The 17,569-nt window shown below is 34.0% G+C and overlaps 1 protein-coding gene across 6 annotated transcripts in view; it reads right to left on the reverse strand.

The window, feature by feature from the left end:
- Positions 1–16,479, reverse strand: part of kn (knot) — a 54,350-nt gene extending 37,871 nt beyond the window's left edge. For 2 of the 6 annotated variants that reach the window (XM_008192076.3, XM_008192075.3), the window contains exons 1-3: positions 15,942–16,472; positions 6,398–6,551; positions 2,962–3,025 (exon numbers count right to left, since the gene is read on the reverse strand). In XM_008192076.3, coding sequence (XP_008190298.1) covers positions 2,962–3,025; positions 6,398–6,551; positions 15,942–16,075 — 352 coding nt within the window. In that variant the 5' untranslated portion in view covers positions 16,076–16,472. Of the gene's footprint in view, positions 1–2,961; positions 3,026–6,397; positions 6,552–15,941 lie in introns of all 6 variants that reach the window. The other 4 variants (XM_008192072.3, XM_008192073.3, XM_008192071.3 and 1 more) reach the window with 4 other exon arrangements.
- Positions 16,480–17,569: the final 1,090 nt, after the last annotated feature.

The following is a 17,569-nucleotide window of genomic DNA, read 5'->3' on the forward strand; positions in this document are numbered from 1 at the left end:
CGCATCTTGGACCGCAAATTCCTCAACAGCCCTTGGCTGGGAGATCCGTCAATCCGCGAAAGACCAAAGCAAACACTCGCTGAAAGATTTACAGCGCTCGCTAATAGCGCAGATAAATCAAAGGATTCGATTCGGTGGCGGAGAGAACGTGGCCGATTTGCGGAATAATGAGAAACCGATCACATACTCTCAGAGTGCTTGTAAATGCAATTAATTAATTAATTAGTTTAGTGGATGGTTTATCAATTGTCAATTACTTCTATTGCGGATCCGTTGGCATGTCCAACTGCCTTTTACATTCGGGGAGAAAAACACTATTTACACTTTAGCGCAGTAAGGCGCATTACATATAAGGAACTGGTTGCCGACGAGAACGCCGAAAGAATTACAATCGGCTTAGTAGACGCTGCTTTTAATTAGATGGATAATTAATCGAACTAGTCAATCAGATCGACCAAAACAGGCAATTTGCCTTTCCGACCGGAATGCGCCAAAGTATTTTCGCTTCAAATTACAATTTCTAATTAGAATCCTAATTACCTACATCGCGACACGTGCTGCCCATTTTTCCCCACGACAAAGAATACCCTGGCAAATAAATAACATACTTGGAATAGGTCGGGAGCATATAAAAATTACATTTCAGTCTCTGAAATTCCGCCACAGTCTTAAGATTTTTCAGAAAGGCCTCATATTTCATTTGAGTTGGTGCATGTGTCCCTGTATCGATCCGCTTTTTCTCTATTAGAGCCGCAAGGTCGGGACGCACAAATTCAGTCGGTGCCAAAGTTAAAGGGCCGTAAATATTTGACAATTTGTTAATACGGGCGGTAATAATTTATGATGGATCGAGGGCAGAGGCAGTAAATGCATCGCACGTAGCTTAAGAGATTTCCGTGAAATATACAAGAAGGAAGACGTAACATGTAGTGAACCGGCGCTATATCTCATTTGCCACAGCACACCTCACTCAGCATCATCCCCGAGGAGCACTCTTCCTCTCCTTATTTGTAATAAAATAACTCCACAAATGCTCTCCCAGGACCGGAAAGATGGCGAACCCTAAGGCTTTACCGCCGCCCTAGTCTTTGTTCAAACTCGCTATCGCCGACTAGGACGTCCTTCTTATCATGGACTCTACTTGGAACTGTATCGAAATTGTTTGACGTGCCGTAAACTTTGGCATTATCATTTTAATGATGCACGAGATGGACCGACGCAAGACTGTCGGCAATAATAACGCAAAGTCGTAACCACCTAATGCCAAACACCAAACTTTCTAATAGAAATGCTTCAAACTGCCGTTATTCTATCCATAACGCGGTTTTACAACTCCGAGCGAAATTACATAATTATTTTCAGGGTTAAAAACTCGCATTATTGCCGTAATGGCACGGCAATTTGGGTTTTTCACCATTTTGGACCATTCTCATCAAATCTCACGTCTTAACGTGGATTCAGAGCTTCGTAAACGGCAAAGAAAGCCAGTGGCGCGACCAAAAGTTGATTTATTTTTTCCAATTGTATGTTTTAATTTTGAGAAAAATAATGCTAAGCAAAAAAATTACACGTTAAACGAGTATCTCCAAAATGAATGGACTGGATATTTGATAAATATTGCAGCTTCTTCCAGCGAGTTGGTAAAATATTTTAGTGACCTTTAAATGCTAAAATATTTAAAAATTTGTTAACAAAGGTTATGCAACACCTGAAACTATTTTCAGGCAGACAGGGTATTTCAGGAATGAGTTACAGTACCTACTTTTTAGCAAAACTTTTATTGTTTGATTTTGCACAGTTTGGAACCTAACGTACCAATTTATAATAACTGTACTAGAGCTATTTTTCATACTTTAACTCAAAATGGCTTAAAAATAGTTTAGTTTGGTCAAAAATTGTGTTATTTGTGCCTTTTTCCACCATTGAAACACTTCAAAACTTTTTTTTTGGTGATATTTGTTAGAACAGAACAGAAAGACACTAAATTAGCTAAAAATTATATTATTTTACCTTATTTTCAAACATTTTAGCATATGTTGTTTAGCCAGAAATAATCAGAAACGTAATTATTTTGCCAAATTTTATTAAACATAAACCGAAAAATCGTAGAATTACGTCGCGAATCAAGTTATTTTTGCTTTCTTGGACCGCTTAAGCGAGGTTTTGTTAAAACAGAACGAAAAATTATTAAACTATGAGTTAATAATTTCAATATTTTTGTTTTTTTAACCGTTGTTTAACGAGAATTGCGACTATTTTGTGGAATTTCGATAAAAATAAACCTAGAAATGAAAATCTTCATGTGCAACAAAATATGAACAGTGATTTTTTTATTTTAGACGTAAGTTAAACCCGAGATAAAAAACACGTTAAAGTAAAAATCAGTTTTCTTGACGAGTTAAACACAAGATTTTGCAAAATTCGTTAAAAAATTTCAAAGTTTCAATATCACTAATTAATTTAAGTGTGGAAAATTGCATCTTTTTGTAATTCAGTTAGGAAAATTTGCTTTTTTCCACACACTCAGTAAATAATGAAAAGTTACAGAATTTCTCACCTAATTTTACAAAATTTTCTGCTTTCTCGAGCGCTTTATAGAAACGCAATTATTTTGCAAAATTTCTCAAAAATCAGTCAAAAAAAAATCACAAAAATTAACCAAAAATTGTTCAAATTAAGCAATTATTTCGACCGTTTGTCGAAGTAAAATTGTTAATTTTTTGCAAAGTTTCCCTGAACTAACTTGAAAAATTAATAAAATATTGGATCGCGGCGTTTTATATTTTGAAAGTTCTTTTAATTAAAAATTCATTTTTTTTAAGTTACATGAAAATAAACCAAAAATTGACTATTTGGGTCGACCTTAATAAAATCTTGAAAAAAAGTCCAGACTTTTTCAATTAACTCCCTATTTCAACCTTAGTTGTGGTGTTTAGGGTCGATCCAAGTAAGTTGACTTACCGCTGGCGTAGAGTAACTGCAGCCTATACTGTATTCCATTGTTCGTTTTCTGGCCGTCGGCCTCCTGGAACAAAGAGGTATATTAGCAATTTAGTCGATCGTTTATATATATCTTAATAAATCTAGAGTGGAGAATTGGAGTTCGGAAGCCGTTGCCGGCGCGTTGCGATAATGGTTTCTGTTGTGACCGGCGCTCAGCTCTGGTTTGGGTTTCATGATAAATGTTCTGCCCGACTCGCGCCCTAATCTTCTGCATCGCCACGAACACAATTACACCCCCGTCTCTTGCCGCCCGTCTACAACTTCCTACCCAGCCAAAACACGCTGTATTTATTCATCTCACTTTCCCTCCGTTGTACACTTTACTAAACGGCTGCCATGGCAACACAGAATCGGCAAAATGCTTCTTGGGTCCATTTTGACGGGCCGACAAAACGTCGACAAGCGCCCGGCTTGTGTACAAATTAACACAACTAAAACAATTTGCGCCACAACAGAGGTGTGTCTACTAATTTCATATTTTCAAATTTTATAGACTAACTCTGTTGCTCACTGAGGCACAGCGATGTCACCCTACACCGCCAAAGATTTATTTACTCGGATAACTTCTGCATTACTAATAAAGTGGCTACATTCACCCGAGAGCCGATTGTGGCCAAAGTTTTACAACCTTAAAAGTTTCGCTCGTGCCAAATTATACCGCCTTCATGGGTGACCTACAAGCTTCACCAAAACACTTTTTTTTTTAATTAATTTCTAAATGTGTTACGTTTATTTCGAAAAAATTCATTTCGAAGAAGGTATTAAAAAAATCATATTATTCATTTCCTCAAATTTTCAGTTTTTCGTAGTTTTACTATTTTATCTTAATATTGTTCCTGTTTTAGTTAAATTTGAACACAAAAAAATCACCAAATTTGGTCGAAAATGACCAAAAATTTACCTTTATTCAGCAAAAACTCAATTATTGAGCAAAATTTCTTAGAAAATTAGCCAATAAAAAACATAATTATGTTAAAATGACATTATTTTTGCAATGTCTAAGGATCTAAACACGTTTTAGACTAAAAATAAAGTTTTTTCTCTTGTTTTTATTAACCTAGAACGGAAAAAAGCACAAAATGTGGTCAAAAGTGACCAAAAATTTATCTTTTCTAAATAATAATGTCAATTATTGCAGAAATTTCTTAAAAAATAAGTCAATAAATTAAAAAATTATCTTGAAAATGACATTATTTTTGAAAGTTCTGACGATTTAAACATGTTTTTAAACTAAAAACCAATTTTTTTTCTTGCATCTATTAAACCAGAACGAAAAAATCACTAAATTTGGTCAAAAATAATCAAAAATTTACATTTTATAAACTTTTATTCAGCAAAAACTTAATTTTTGAGCAAAATTTCTTAGAAAATTATCCAATAAAAAACATAATTATGTTAAAAATAACATTATTTTTGCAATGTCTAAAGATTTAAACACGTTTTAGACTAAAAATAAAGTTTTTTCACTTGTTTTTATTAACCTAGAACGGAAAAAAGCACAAAATGTACTTAAAAGTGACCAAAAATTTATCTTTTCTAAATAATAATGTCAATTATTGCAGAAATTTCTTAAAAAATAAGTCAATAAATTAGAAAATTATCTCGAAAATGACATTATTTTTGAAAGTTCTGACGATTTAAACATGCTTTTAAACTAAAAACCAATTTTTTTTTCTTGCTTCTATTAAACCAGAACAAAAAAATCACTAAATTTGGTCAAAAATAATCAAAAATTTACATTTTCTAAACTTTTATTCAGCAAAAACTTAATAATTGAGCAAAATTTCTTAGAAAATTATCCAATAAAGACATAATTATGTTAAAAATAACATTATTTTTGCAATGTCTAAAGATTTAAACACGTTTTAGACTAAAAATAAAGTTTTTTCACTTGTTTTTATTAACCTAGAACGGAAAAAAGCACAAAAAGTAGTCAAAAGTGACCAAAAATTTATCTTTTCTAAGTAAGAAAATCAATTATTGCAGAAATTTCTTAAAAAATAAGTCAATAAATTAAAAAATTATGTCGAAAACGACATTATTTTTGCAAGATCTGACGATTTAAACATGTTTTTAAACCAAAAACCAAGTTTTTTCCTGTTTCTATAAAACTAGAACGAAAAAATCACCAAATTTGGTTAAAAATAACCAAAAATTTACATTTTCCTAAATTTTTATTCAGCAAAAACTCAATTATTGCGCAAAATTTCTTGAAAAATAAGCCAATAAATGACAGAATTATGTAAAAAATGACATTACTTTTGCAAATGACCAAAAATTTATAATCTCTAAGCGTTTATTCAACAAAAACTCTATTATTGCGCCTAATGTATTAAAAGGTAAGCCAATAACACACAGAATCATATCAAAAATGACATTATTTTTTCAGATTTTGAGGATTTTAATGCAGTTTTATAGTTTTTTATTTTTCACTTTTTCACTTAGATTTACAGAATGTTATTTACTTTATTTTTTGTTTTTTTTGTATTTCAAGTTTTTTAAATTTTCACTCTCTTATTAGTGTTATTGGTTTTTTGTTCAGGATCTAATGTTTAAATTTATTAGTTTTTTTTTTCCAGTTATAATATAGTTTTTAAGTTTCTCCGGTTTTCAGTCGCTTTGTTTGAATTTTTTTTTGTTTTTTTGTGTTTTTAGTTTCTCAGCGTTAAAGTTTCTTTGTCAGCGTTTGAACTTTTAATTTTTGAAAATATTTTATACTTAATTATTTTTTGTATCAGTCCCGATTTTGAAAAAAAATCAAAGTATTTAAAAAACTAAGTAGAATTTTCAAAAAAAGCTAAATTGTTTCGCAAGATTCCCTCACAAAAGTCGGAAATTTGCCTTAATTAGTTTCAGTTTGGCAAAAGTCGAGATTGGAGCAAAGGTTTAGCAGGAAAGTCAATTCCGGCAGTTTAAAGTAGTATGGATTTTGTGTCTTTCCATCGCCGCATCAATCAGCAGGAATGTGTCTTGTCGGAACACGGATACCAAACATTGAACTTTTTAATCATGTCTGATACGTCGGCCGTGCATGTTTGCATTGCACTGCGAAAGTAATTTGCGTGATTAGCATGAAATGCTTCATTACGAACCCTGACTTGTAATTATTTTGCTTGCAGTCTAGGTAATTCATTAAGAGGAGCCCAGAGGCCGACACAAGATTCGTTTACTGAGCAAACAATGACCGTGTGACATCAGTATTAATTGTTTTACATGCAATTATCTTTAAATAATAGTCGACGCTTTGCTCGCACAAAATGCAAAACGTCGGCTGAGTATTTTTATTGTTCGCATCGTGCGATAGCAGGGGCTGTGTCTTTGTTGCAAGACCCAATTTTGTGCGCGATATCGATCGTTGTAATATTATATTGTTAAAAGGTCGACATAGACTGACCTGATCCTTCTCGATAAATCCGATGAAAGCCGTCCTTTCGATTTCCACGGGTTGTCCCGCTCGGTCATACAAAGCGATGACGAAATGGAAGAAATTGGACTTTCGCAAGTTGCTGGGAGGCTGTTTCTCGAAGTGCGCCCTCCCCACGCCAATCCTGCAAAGGAGCAAAAATTAGAATTAGAAGCGCTATTAGCACACACTAAACACAACGTCACACCCTAATCCAGCTCACCATTAGAAGATAACGCGGTTAAACGTTATTATTTGAAGTGTCACAACACCATCTGTGCAAAAGGGTTCGATCAAAGTGGTCAATGCGGACTCTATTGTCCGGATATGGTGGCAATAATTGCTAGGCACTACACCCTGGCTCACCCTAACAAGATAGCGCGACATGTTCAGGACGTGTCAGGTATTTCAGTTACTAGCCTCCGGCCAAAGGGAATTGCCATAATCCCTTGAACGACCAACATTACACCCAACCACCGTTTCCTAAATTTATCTTACAGACGGTTAAACGTACCGCCGAATTTCACTGCTAATTGAAAATTTCCTGCAAACTGCACCAATAAAATATAGGCGAGGTGCGGCCGAAGTACTTCTTCTACCTGCTACACTGATTGAATTATAATTTTATCTGCGCAAATTGCGCCAAACAAGATTTGCTCCAAGTTTATTAAGACCCAACGACGTTTAAAGTTCAGCAAAACAGCTCCACTTACTAATATCTTCAACTCAACAGACGGAATGCAGCGGGAATTTAATGTAATCACCTGTGTGGTCCTAATTGCCGCGATGAGTAAACCACTAAACTGATTAAATTGGTCAGTTATTACTTATTACCACGGTGCTCCTTTTATTATTGCAACTACACTGCAAGGAATTGATATTTTTGCGAGCAATTCCAGAATCACGGAGAGATTATTACACATCAAGAAGAAAATAAAAAGAGTTTCTTTTAAGCTACACTACTACTTTTAATAATAAATAGAAACCAAAGTTTAGAAAACAGATTTTAAGGGCTTTTCTCAAAACTCGAAATAATTTTGTCTTGTACAAATAGAAATATTTCACAATAATTGATTCGTATCCTAAATGAGAATCCTAAACATACTACAGTTGTGTTTAATAAGATAATACTTTTCTCAATTTTTTATTAGTACGTGTATTAAATTAAAAACAATAGATACACTAGATTTTTTAATTTAATAGTTATCTTAGGTCAAAAAAATTTTGTTTCTCAGGCTTCCAGTATTTTAGCTTTTTAGTTTCTTAATTTCCCCATAGTATTTGTTTCATATTTGTTTTCCCAATTTTTCAAGTTTTCGTAGTTTTACGATCTTATCTAATTAATGTTCTTGCTTTACAGATTCACAGGTTTTTATTTCTAACTCTTTCAGTTACTTAGATTTACAAAATTTTATCTTACTGTTTTCAAATTTTTTGTATTCCAGTTTTTTAAGCTTTTTAAACGCCATTTTTTATTTCATGAATTTAATGTTTCAATTTATTAGTGTTTCTCTTGTCCAGTTCTATAGTTTTTCCTGTTTCTCAGTTTTTCAGTCGCTTAGTTCTTTAGAATTTCAGTTTCAATATTTTTTAGTTTTTTGTGTTTTTATAGTTTCTCATCGTTTAATTTTTTTTTAATTTTAAACAATAAAAGTGGCAAAATTGTAGTGCTCGCCAATTGTTATTTTGATTTTAAAAATGTATTTATTTTATACTATAATTATTACTTACTATAATTGTAATTGTTAAATTTTCCGAACTAACAGTGTAGAATTCAATCAATTGTGTGAAAGTATTACTTTTCGAGGATTCATTTACTGTTTTTGTAATAAAAAATAGAAAAAAAATCAAATTATTATATCAAAAACTACACAGAATCGACCATTTTGTTCACACCTAAGGCGAAATGCTGTTCTGTGAGAAAGACCGGCCCTAAACCGGCTCTCATTTGTCCCAGGAATGGGTAATTGACCAATAAAAATAAAAAAAATCACTTCTTATTTGTTTATTTGGTGCAAATTTAGAACAATATTTAGGTTCAACAGTTCAACTTCTTTATAATTTTTTTTGTGTAATAAATAATTCTTAGTTATTGACAAAACAAAAAATATATCTTAAATTACACCTAAATAAGGTTTTTAATTTTTTAAGAAGTGACACAATTTGTTTTGAAGATGGTTGAAAAACTACTAATTAAATAGCGCTTCCGCTTCAGACTGGCTGAGACGTTACAATGAAAGAGTGGATATGTAGATAGAAGAAGAAAGTTAGGGAGCCATAAGTGGGCAAGTTTTAAAATAAAGCTCCCTGGCCCCTGCGTGATGGCAATTTTGCAGTTATTGTTGTTTTGTATTATTGGCCATATCGGAGTGGCACATTATGTAAAATGTGGCAGGAGCGAGTAGTTTCGACACGATCATAACTCCTTGGCCAAATTGAATATTACAATGGTGGCTCCCGATAGGATGCAAATAAAATTTGGGATTAAAGCGTTCACCTTGCGTCGCGGAGGCGTCTATTCGCCTGCACATATACAAGTGTTGTTTTATTAAGCTGTAAAAGCTCCTCTTGAACGTTATATATATTTGAAATGTATTGGGTATCGGCACTGCATTTTGTCGAATAAATAAATGGAGTGGCAAGTAATACAAGTGGGGAGGGGGCGACACAGGTGCAGGCAATACGGGCTATAGATTACATTATCGACGAACCCGAACGTGACACGATAGGTGTAGGAGGAATGGAACGCCACTGTGCAGTTTGTTTTCTCTTTGTTGGCTCCGCCGCTTTGCCTTTACACGCTTATTCGACACAGTAGATTAACACTCATTTGCGATATTATTAATTGGATCTTGTCATCAACGTCAAGCTTGGCGCTTTGCAAACCATCAATCTCTCCAACAGTTCAGACAGATTGCACGATGAGCTGCTCCAGCTCAAACACCGCACGCCGACCGTCGATGAAACCCCGATTTAACTGGGCAAATATTTCCAACAATTTCAATGGGCAAAGTTTAGGTGGAAAAACTGACCCTTTGCCTGTCTAGACGTCGACTTCAGACAACAGCAAAAGCAAAAACAAACACAAATAAACGTATGTTTCCACAAAGTCCAGAAACGGCAACTAACTGGAACACTATTGACCGCAGATTATGGATAATTAAATTTTAGACTGTGCCAACTACCTTAGCTGCGGTATAACTTAGTATCAAGGAATTTTAAACTGCAATTTGATTTATTATTTATTAATAAGTGTATCCACAAGAGACTTAAACTTATCTTTTACTTTAACAAATTACACTCTGATACACTCTGATACACGACGCGAAACGGTGCTCTATCATTTTCATCTTTATTTTAAAATGTAAAATCATGGCTCAAAAATTAAATAAACAAGTTAACAAATTAATAATAATGAAACAATACTACATCAGAGGGTAAGAATTTAAAATAAGGTGCTACAACACAAACGAAAATATTGGTGGAAAACATTGAAAAAACATATTTTTAAAACTCACTCTAGCAAATTTATTTGGACTTTTATCTGCCCTTATACAACACACTCGGGCTCTTAAAAGTTCAAAAAAGTTTATATGTTCGATTTTTTGAAGTTTGATTTTTTCTAAATTTTTTGCTTAAAATTAGAGTAGTCATTAGTAGTAATAAAAAATTTTATTCAACAAAAAAATTCATAACTCAAAAACTAAAAGTCGCAGAGCAATGCGGTTTGTTCCAGTGAATTCAGCGGCTCATTTTCTGTATTATACCAACTTTTCACGAGATTTAAAATTTTCAATTTTTTCGCTAAACCTGAGTAATATACACGTACCTTCAAAGAGGTGAAAAAAAAATTTTTTTTAACTCACTCCAGTAAATTTTTATGGACTTCTACATGTTTTAACAACCCACAAATGTTGTTAAAAGTCCACAAAAAGTCCATATGTTCGATTTTTTGATGTTTGATTTTTTTAATTTTCGTCGGAGTTTTTGTCGGTTTTGGGTATCCGGAACATTTCTCGAGCAATAGCTCCGGAACTTTTAGAGATAACCCTATGAAGTGTATTATCGTTGGAAAGCTCTTTGAATTATCTATTTTTTTCAAAAAAGATTATTGTTCTCCGACTAATAGTTTTCGAGCAAACTGCTGCTAAATGCAAAAATTGGTAAAATTTTAAAAAATTCATAACTAAAAAACTATTGGGAATTTGGCAATTTTCTCGATGCCAATCGATTCCCCGGATCATTTTGCATAGGTATGGATCACAACAGTTCCACTTTTTACAATAGTTTAGCCGTAAATGAGAAAATAAAAAAAATTAAAAAAAAGTTAACACCCCCCCCTTAAAATCAGTCAATTTTTAAAGTGTCTCAAAATCAAATGAAACCTATTCTATCTTATAGATTTTGATGTGCTCTTTACGATGAAACAAACCGTTTTCTTCTAGCTCTTTTAGTTTGGCCGTAATCGGCGTTTGAAAATTGAAAAATTTTTTGCGAGATATCGCCTAGAGTCCTATGCCATTTTGTAGAGTTTTTTATTCCGGTTATCCTCCATTTTTCCGTTTCTCGATATCTTTAATAGTTTCGCCGTAATTGGCGATTGAAAATTGAAAAAAAGCGAAAATGGAAACCTTTTTTTGCGTTTTTCTCGGAAACTGTAAGACCTAGAGCAACGAACAAAAAATCATCTGATAGCGCTTAATTTTAGCTATTTTTTCGTCTAAACCCGGAGCCGTTCCGGGCAACGGTTCCGGCTACAGAGGCGATTAAAGTTTTTTACTAAAAAAATTCATAAAAAAAAACTAAAAGTCGTAGAGCATTGCGGTTTGTTCGATTGAATTCTACAGCTCATTTTACATATTATATTAATTTTTCACAAAAATTAAAAATTTAAAATTTTTTGCCTAAATTTAGGGTAGCCATTTGTCATAGTCGAAAATTTTATCAAACAAAAAATTCATAACTCGGAAACTAAAAGCCGTAGAGCAATGCGGTTTGTTCCATTCAATTCAGCGGTTCATTTTCTGTATTATACCGACTTTTCACGAGATTTAAAATTTTCAATTTTTTTGCTCAAATTTCCTGAGTAATAAATACACTTACTTACCTTCAAAGAGGTGAAAAAAATTTTTTTTTTAAACTAACTCCAGCAAATTTTTATGGACTTCTACATGTCTTAACAACCCACTAAAGTTGTTAAAAGTCCAAAAAAGTCCAAATGTTCAATATTTTGATGTTGATTTTTTTGTCGGTTTTTGTCGGTTTTGGGTACCCGGAACATTTCTCGAGCAATAGTTCCGGAACTATTAGAGATAACTTCATGAAGTGTATTATCGTTGGAAAGCTCTTTTAATTATCTATTTTTTTCAAAAAAGATTATTGTTCATCGACTAATAGTTTCCGAGAAAATTGCAAATAAAGAAAAACAATTGGTAAAATTTTAAAAAAATTGTAACTAAAAAACTATTAAGAATTTATCGATTTTCTTAACGCAAATCGATTCCTCAGATAATTTTACATACGATAGAATCAAAATAGTTCCACTTTTTTAAATAGTATTGCCGTAATTTATTTTATTTTAATTCAAAAAATGGTGGATGCGCCGAGTTATTTTTAAAAAAATTCATAACTCGAAAACTAAAAGTCGTAGAGCAATGCGGTTTGTTCCATTGAATTTAGCGGCTTATTTTCTGTATTACACCAATTTTTCACAAGCTTTAAAATTTTGTTTTTTTTTTTGCTAAATTTTCCTGAGTAATACACTTACCTATGCTTATATATGCTTTTACAACCCTCTGGAGTTGTTAAATGTCCATATGTTCGATTTTTTGCTATTTGAATTTTCCAATTTTTGCGGCGTTTTCGGGTACCCGAAACATTTAATCGTTTAATTTTTATTGTAACACAAATGAAAATTCTGTTGTTTATATTTTAGGCAATAGAATGCAGTGAGACAGTTTAAAATTAAATTAGTGGTTGCCGGTATTAGTCGTATTACCAATACATCTGCCGTAGCACCTCAACATCGCGTCATTTTATCAAATTACCTCTCTTAATTATGATGGTAATGCACTTAATTAGCATCCTGTTTGCATTATCATTATAGTGGGTACATTTAAAGCCTTATTTTTCCACAGATGTGGTTGTGGTGTCGACCAAATTGCTCGCGCAAAAGAAAAAATAATTTAATTTGGGTGAAAGAGCGAAGTTTTTCAGTTATTAAAATACTTTTATGAGTAAATTGCATGGTCACCGGTAGGAAATTAGCATGGAATGTGCTAATGGTTTAATACGCGCGGGGTCCTGATGTGGGTCGTCGAAGAATTCCCCGTTTTTCAGTAAAAGCAGTTGCCATTACGAAATTAGTTATAGCGTGGCACTCCTTCAAATAATATTAATTGTCAACTGTCTGGCAAGTCGATGATGTACTCAGGTAATTGTATGAACTTATCTCATGAAATCAAGTAATTATTGAATGTTTAAAAGCGTTACAAATGTGCATTAATGAATCACTCGAATTAAACATAATCAATTCCTCCGCGTCCACCCACCACCGTCAATCAGGCGTTTGCGTCGGACGACGGTCCTATTAAAAATTCCCAAATGCCGGTATGTTTTATGCGGCAAGTCGACCACACATACACGGGCTGGGATCAATGGCAATCAGAGCCATTTGCGGCGGCAACGACGCCGGTTTGGCTCGCAGGACGCAGAACTGAAATATGCCCTCGAGCTCGGTGAATTATACGGACGCGATAATTTATACCTTGTTGTTAATGAAGGTGGTAAATGCCTGGTTTGTTCGTTTGTTCCTATCAATTTTCAAACGCAAAAACTGATTACCGAAAAACTTTCTGATTGCCCCATTGATTTTTCAAGACTCGCAAACACACCATCGATTTTTCAACAATTACGCCAACAGCCTAAATCAAATTAAAACCCTTCCTTCAATTTGTTGCCTCGAATTATTACCATCATGAATTATTCCCGAAAAGGCTGAAATTGTTTCCGTGTATTATATAAATTAAATTAATAAAGACCATCATTTCGGTGCGTCCATGATGTGCTACTATCGCAAATTATTTTTGTTTGTCACAAGTGATTTAACTGATAATGTGGCCAAATAAACGAGGCAATTATAGGTGTAACGTGTGTAAGTTAGAAAGGGCAGTATTTATAGGATTCGCAAATCAGATAATGGTGGTGTTTATGTCAGTTTTTCGCTCATTTATTTCACGCGGTCAATTGAGTGCGGTATATAACGAAGCTGGGCCAGTAACGGCCGCCAATAGACGGGTGATTATATTGAAATACTGTCGCCTGCAACGAAATATCTCTACTGATTTATGTCTGCCACCCTCCTCACACACATAAAACTGCCTATTTATACGATATATAGGGGGATACAACAATAATTGTTATGTTAATAAATGCAACAGTTAATGTTTGGCGAAAATTGGCGCCTTGTTCACTATGCGACTTCGAAATTGACTCCGGATTTATATTCATGAAAAATGTCGCGCACTTTACAATTTAACTTTTCGCCAGCCGAACTAAGATCATCTCTATTAACATGGAGTAATTGAAATTAAAAATTTGTACACGAGATTGTTCTAAATGTTAAGCAGAAATTGTAATCTACAATGATAGTAACATAATTTTTTGATTATTCAAGGTACAGTCAAAGTTTAGGACTCAAAATACCCGACTATGCCTTGAATAATTACAACCAAAATGGACAACAAATCCATTCCAATTTACTAATAATTTGAGTTAAATCTCATACAATTTTATTCATTTTTTATATGTAGCTTACATGTTTCTAGTGATAATATCAATAAACAAGTTGGTACAATAATTAGTGATAGACTGAGGTAGTGGTGTTGGAAAGGTATTAAAATTTTAAAACAAAAAATTAAACAAAAGCAATTATTAACAGAGTCTCATTTGACATTTTGTTATTTTTGTTTTGGTATTTGTTGGTTTTAAAATTTGATTTAGTTTCGCATTATTTTAATAAATTATTCTATATTAATTGGAGGTAATAATCAATATCATTTCAATGAGTAAAAATTATTTAAAGTACGTTTATTTACATTTTTAATAAAAATAATCTTTAACAAAAATAATTAGGTAAATGCTGCAGTTATGATAAAAAAATCAGCATTTTTATTTATTTATCATTTTTTTAGAAAACATTCTTTACAATAATGAACATAACTAAATAAGTACATACCTGCTACTTTAATAGGTAGAATGAGTAGATATGTAGACGCTACATTTTATCTAAACTGCTCGAAAAAAAGTTAAGGGTATTGGTATTTTAATATAGGTATTCCAAAGTGTCATCTGATAGATTTTGAGATTATTCGTGTCTAATAGGTAAAGGTTAAACTTTTTTACTGGAAAATAGGTATAGAAAGCTCTCACAACTAGAAAATCAATAAAATGAAGAATTTCACTGAAGAGCCATGATATTAATTTCTCTTGTTTCTGCACATCTTCTTTAAAATTTAGTAATATCATCCCTAATCTTTTTCGATTAGTTATAATGTTGTTAACAATATATAATACATTTTTATGTATATTTAATATTCTAAGGAATATAACTAGTTGGTCACTATATTAAAACGAAAACCCCCTCATTAAAAAAACACGAAATTTGCAAATTGCTTATTGCTTGTATCATTACTGCTTTCTATTTCATCAATAATTATTTTCTGGAAACAAATCTTTTAAACAAAAAAGATTTGGTACCATACTTTTTATTCACTCTGAAGGTGCATGTATACAGTCTGATCAAAAGTCTAGAATAAAATTCATAGGTATTTTTTGATGAAAACTCGTTGTTTTAAGTATGAGGTTCTGACCATTTTGTAAAGAGAGCTCCCTAACAAAATAAGAAAAATGTGAGTTTCTTTAGTAAACAATTATAAAAAATAGAACAATTCAAAAACACAACAGGCCTCTTCATAAATATTTCTGAAACAAATATAATCGTTACATTGACTCATTATTATTATTTTTATGAAGAATTTACAGTCTTAATATCATATTTATTATTGGAGAATAAATAAGTAATATAATATTAAAAATATAAATCAAACAAACTATCTAGCTCACAAACTCCAAAAATAAAATGAATTTTGTTCTAGATTTAATTACTTTTCGCAACAAAGTAAATAATTTGTGCCAACACTGCCGTGAATAAAAAAACAAATTTTATTACAAGAATTTATAGCCATGAATATTACACACATTTTTTTCATTTATTTTTGCAAACTAATAAAATGTACAATAAGACACAAAGTAGTTTCAAGTAAATTGAATCAAAATTTTCTAAACCTTTTAACAATTAGGTGCCGTTTCAAGTGTTTATCTAGCTGATTGTTGTAATAATTCAAGCCCACGTGAAGTTGTTTTGAAACCGTCAAAGCGCGTTTCCACTTTGACATGTGTTTGTCGGTTCGTTTAAAGGGCCGCATCGTGTCATTTATAATGCATGGGCAAAGTGTAAAATAAGTAAAAGTCGTACCCGGTCTGATCCGGCACGGTGGGCTGCATCCAGGAGCGCGCCGTGGAGAGCGGCTCCTCCTTGAGACTGGGCCCGCGCGGCTGGTGGTGATGGTGCAGGCCCGTGGCATCCTGGTGGTGGTGCAAGCCGAACATGAGTCCCGGAGCGGCGACTCTGGGCGCGCCCGTTCCGGGGTAGAGCTTCCGGCCCCAGGCTGCGGCCACCGGGTCCAAGTCGGGCGCCGGCAACGATAGCGCGGGCCACGGAGACGCCGTCGGATAGCCGCGGGGTGGCTCCACGGGGTGGCTCTCGTCGGACCGCGTCTTGGCTGCTGAGCGGCACCTCGGCGAAGACACGCACACACTGCCTAACTTCCGCCGGGCATCCCGCAGGATCGTCAAGAGGTACTCGCGAGACCGCTGCACAACAACGCGACTGGGACGCTGATAAGCATCGAATGGTCTGGCGGCCGCCGGACCTCTCGGGGGTGGAGTGGGCTCCGGTGGCCTCCCCAGGGTGGCCCGGCCCCACCCCGGAGATTCCGACGCCGAGCGTCGAGGGCTGGGACGGCCTCGCTGCGCTTCTCTGCCAATCGCTTGGGATAGCGGGAAAGCGCGCGGGCCAATCGACGACGGACAACGTCACGTTCGGTTACACCCCGTGGTATTGTTGCGTTATTATCTGGTCCCTGATGAAGGAGGGGATAGGAGACGAGACGGGGCGGCCGGAACGGAGCTGGCGCGACCTAACGGACGCCGAATGAACCGCCACTTTCTGCGGAGCGGCCAGAGCTTTCAGGCAGTGCTCTCGCGAGAACCGGAGCGGACCGGAGCGCCACACCGTTTCCGGAATCGGAAGTTGCACACGATGCGAGCTTTCAATTCCACAGTTTAGCTTCAGAACGTCTTATTTCCCCGAAAAGGGTTGCGTTTCCTACTTCACTTGCTATATCTTTTAAATTAGTTCATAATTATCCAGTTACTAAACACTATTTATTCATTATTTTATTAATTTTTTACTTATTTCTATGTCTTTTGCTTATTTTAGTTGGAGAATTAGGGATAATAACAATGGTTTAACGAAATAAAAAGCCATACATTTTCATTGAATTTATAAAAATTTATAATTTTTTAGGTAAAAATGAGTTTTTTTTAATTCTTGTCTTTGTAAGTGAAAAATTACTAAAAAATTAGAGAGATACCTTTCTAATGTATACGCCAGACATGTAAAATGCAAAGTTGTTATTCAATTAGAAATCGCAATTTTCTTAAATGTACGATATGGTTGTCGGACCATATAATTTTTAAATTGATGAAAATTGAAAATAAAAATGAAAATCTCTTGACTGGACCAAATGTTTGCAAGGCAGTTATGACGTCATAATTCCAACTGATAGCCACTAAATGCGAATTTTATACACTTTTTTTTCTACAGTTTGACCAATTCTAATAAAAACTACTATCATTTTTAAAGTGTTCAATTTATTTTTAAGTGTTATGCTGGTGTCAAAGAATTAAGGCTTTAATAATATGATATTTCTATTGGTCGCAAGTTGTTCTGTGATCTTAATGAAACATCTTAATCAGCACCTATCATAATGTACAGGTAACAAACATTTAACGAATCATTGAGAGTATAGGAGTGGAAAA

Source organism: Tribolium castaneum, chromosome 4 (assembly GCF_031307605.1).
Source record: "Tribolium castaneum strain GA2 chromosome 4, icTriCast1.1, whole genome shotgun sequence".
Classification (NCBI taxonomy): Eukaryota; Metazoa; Arthropoda; class Insecta; order Coleoptera; family Tenebrionidae; genus Tribolium; species Tribolium castaneum.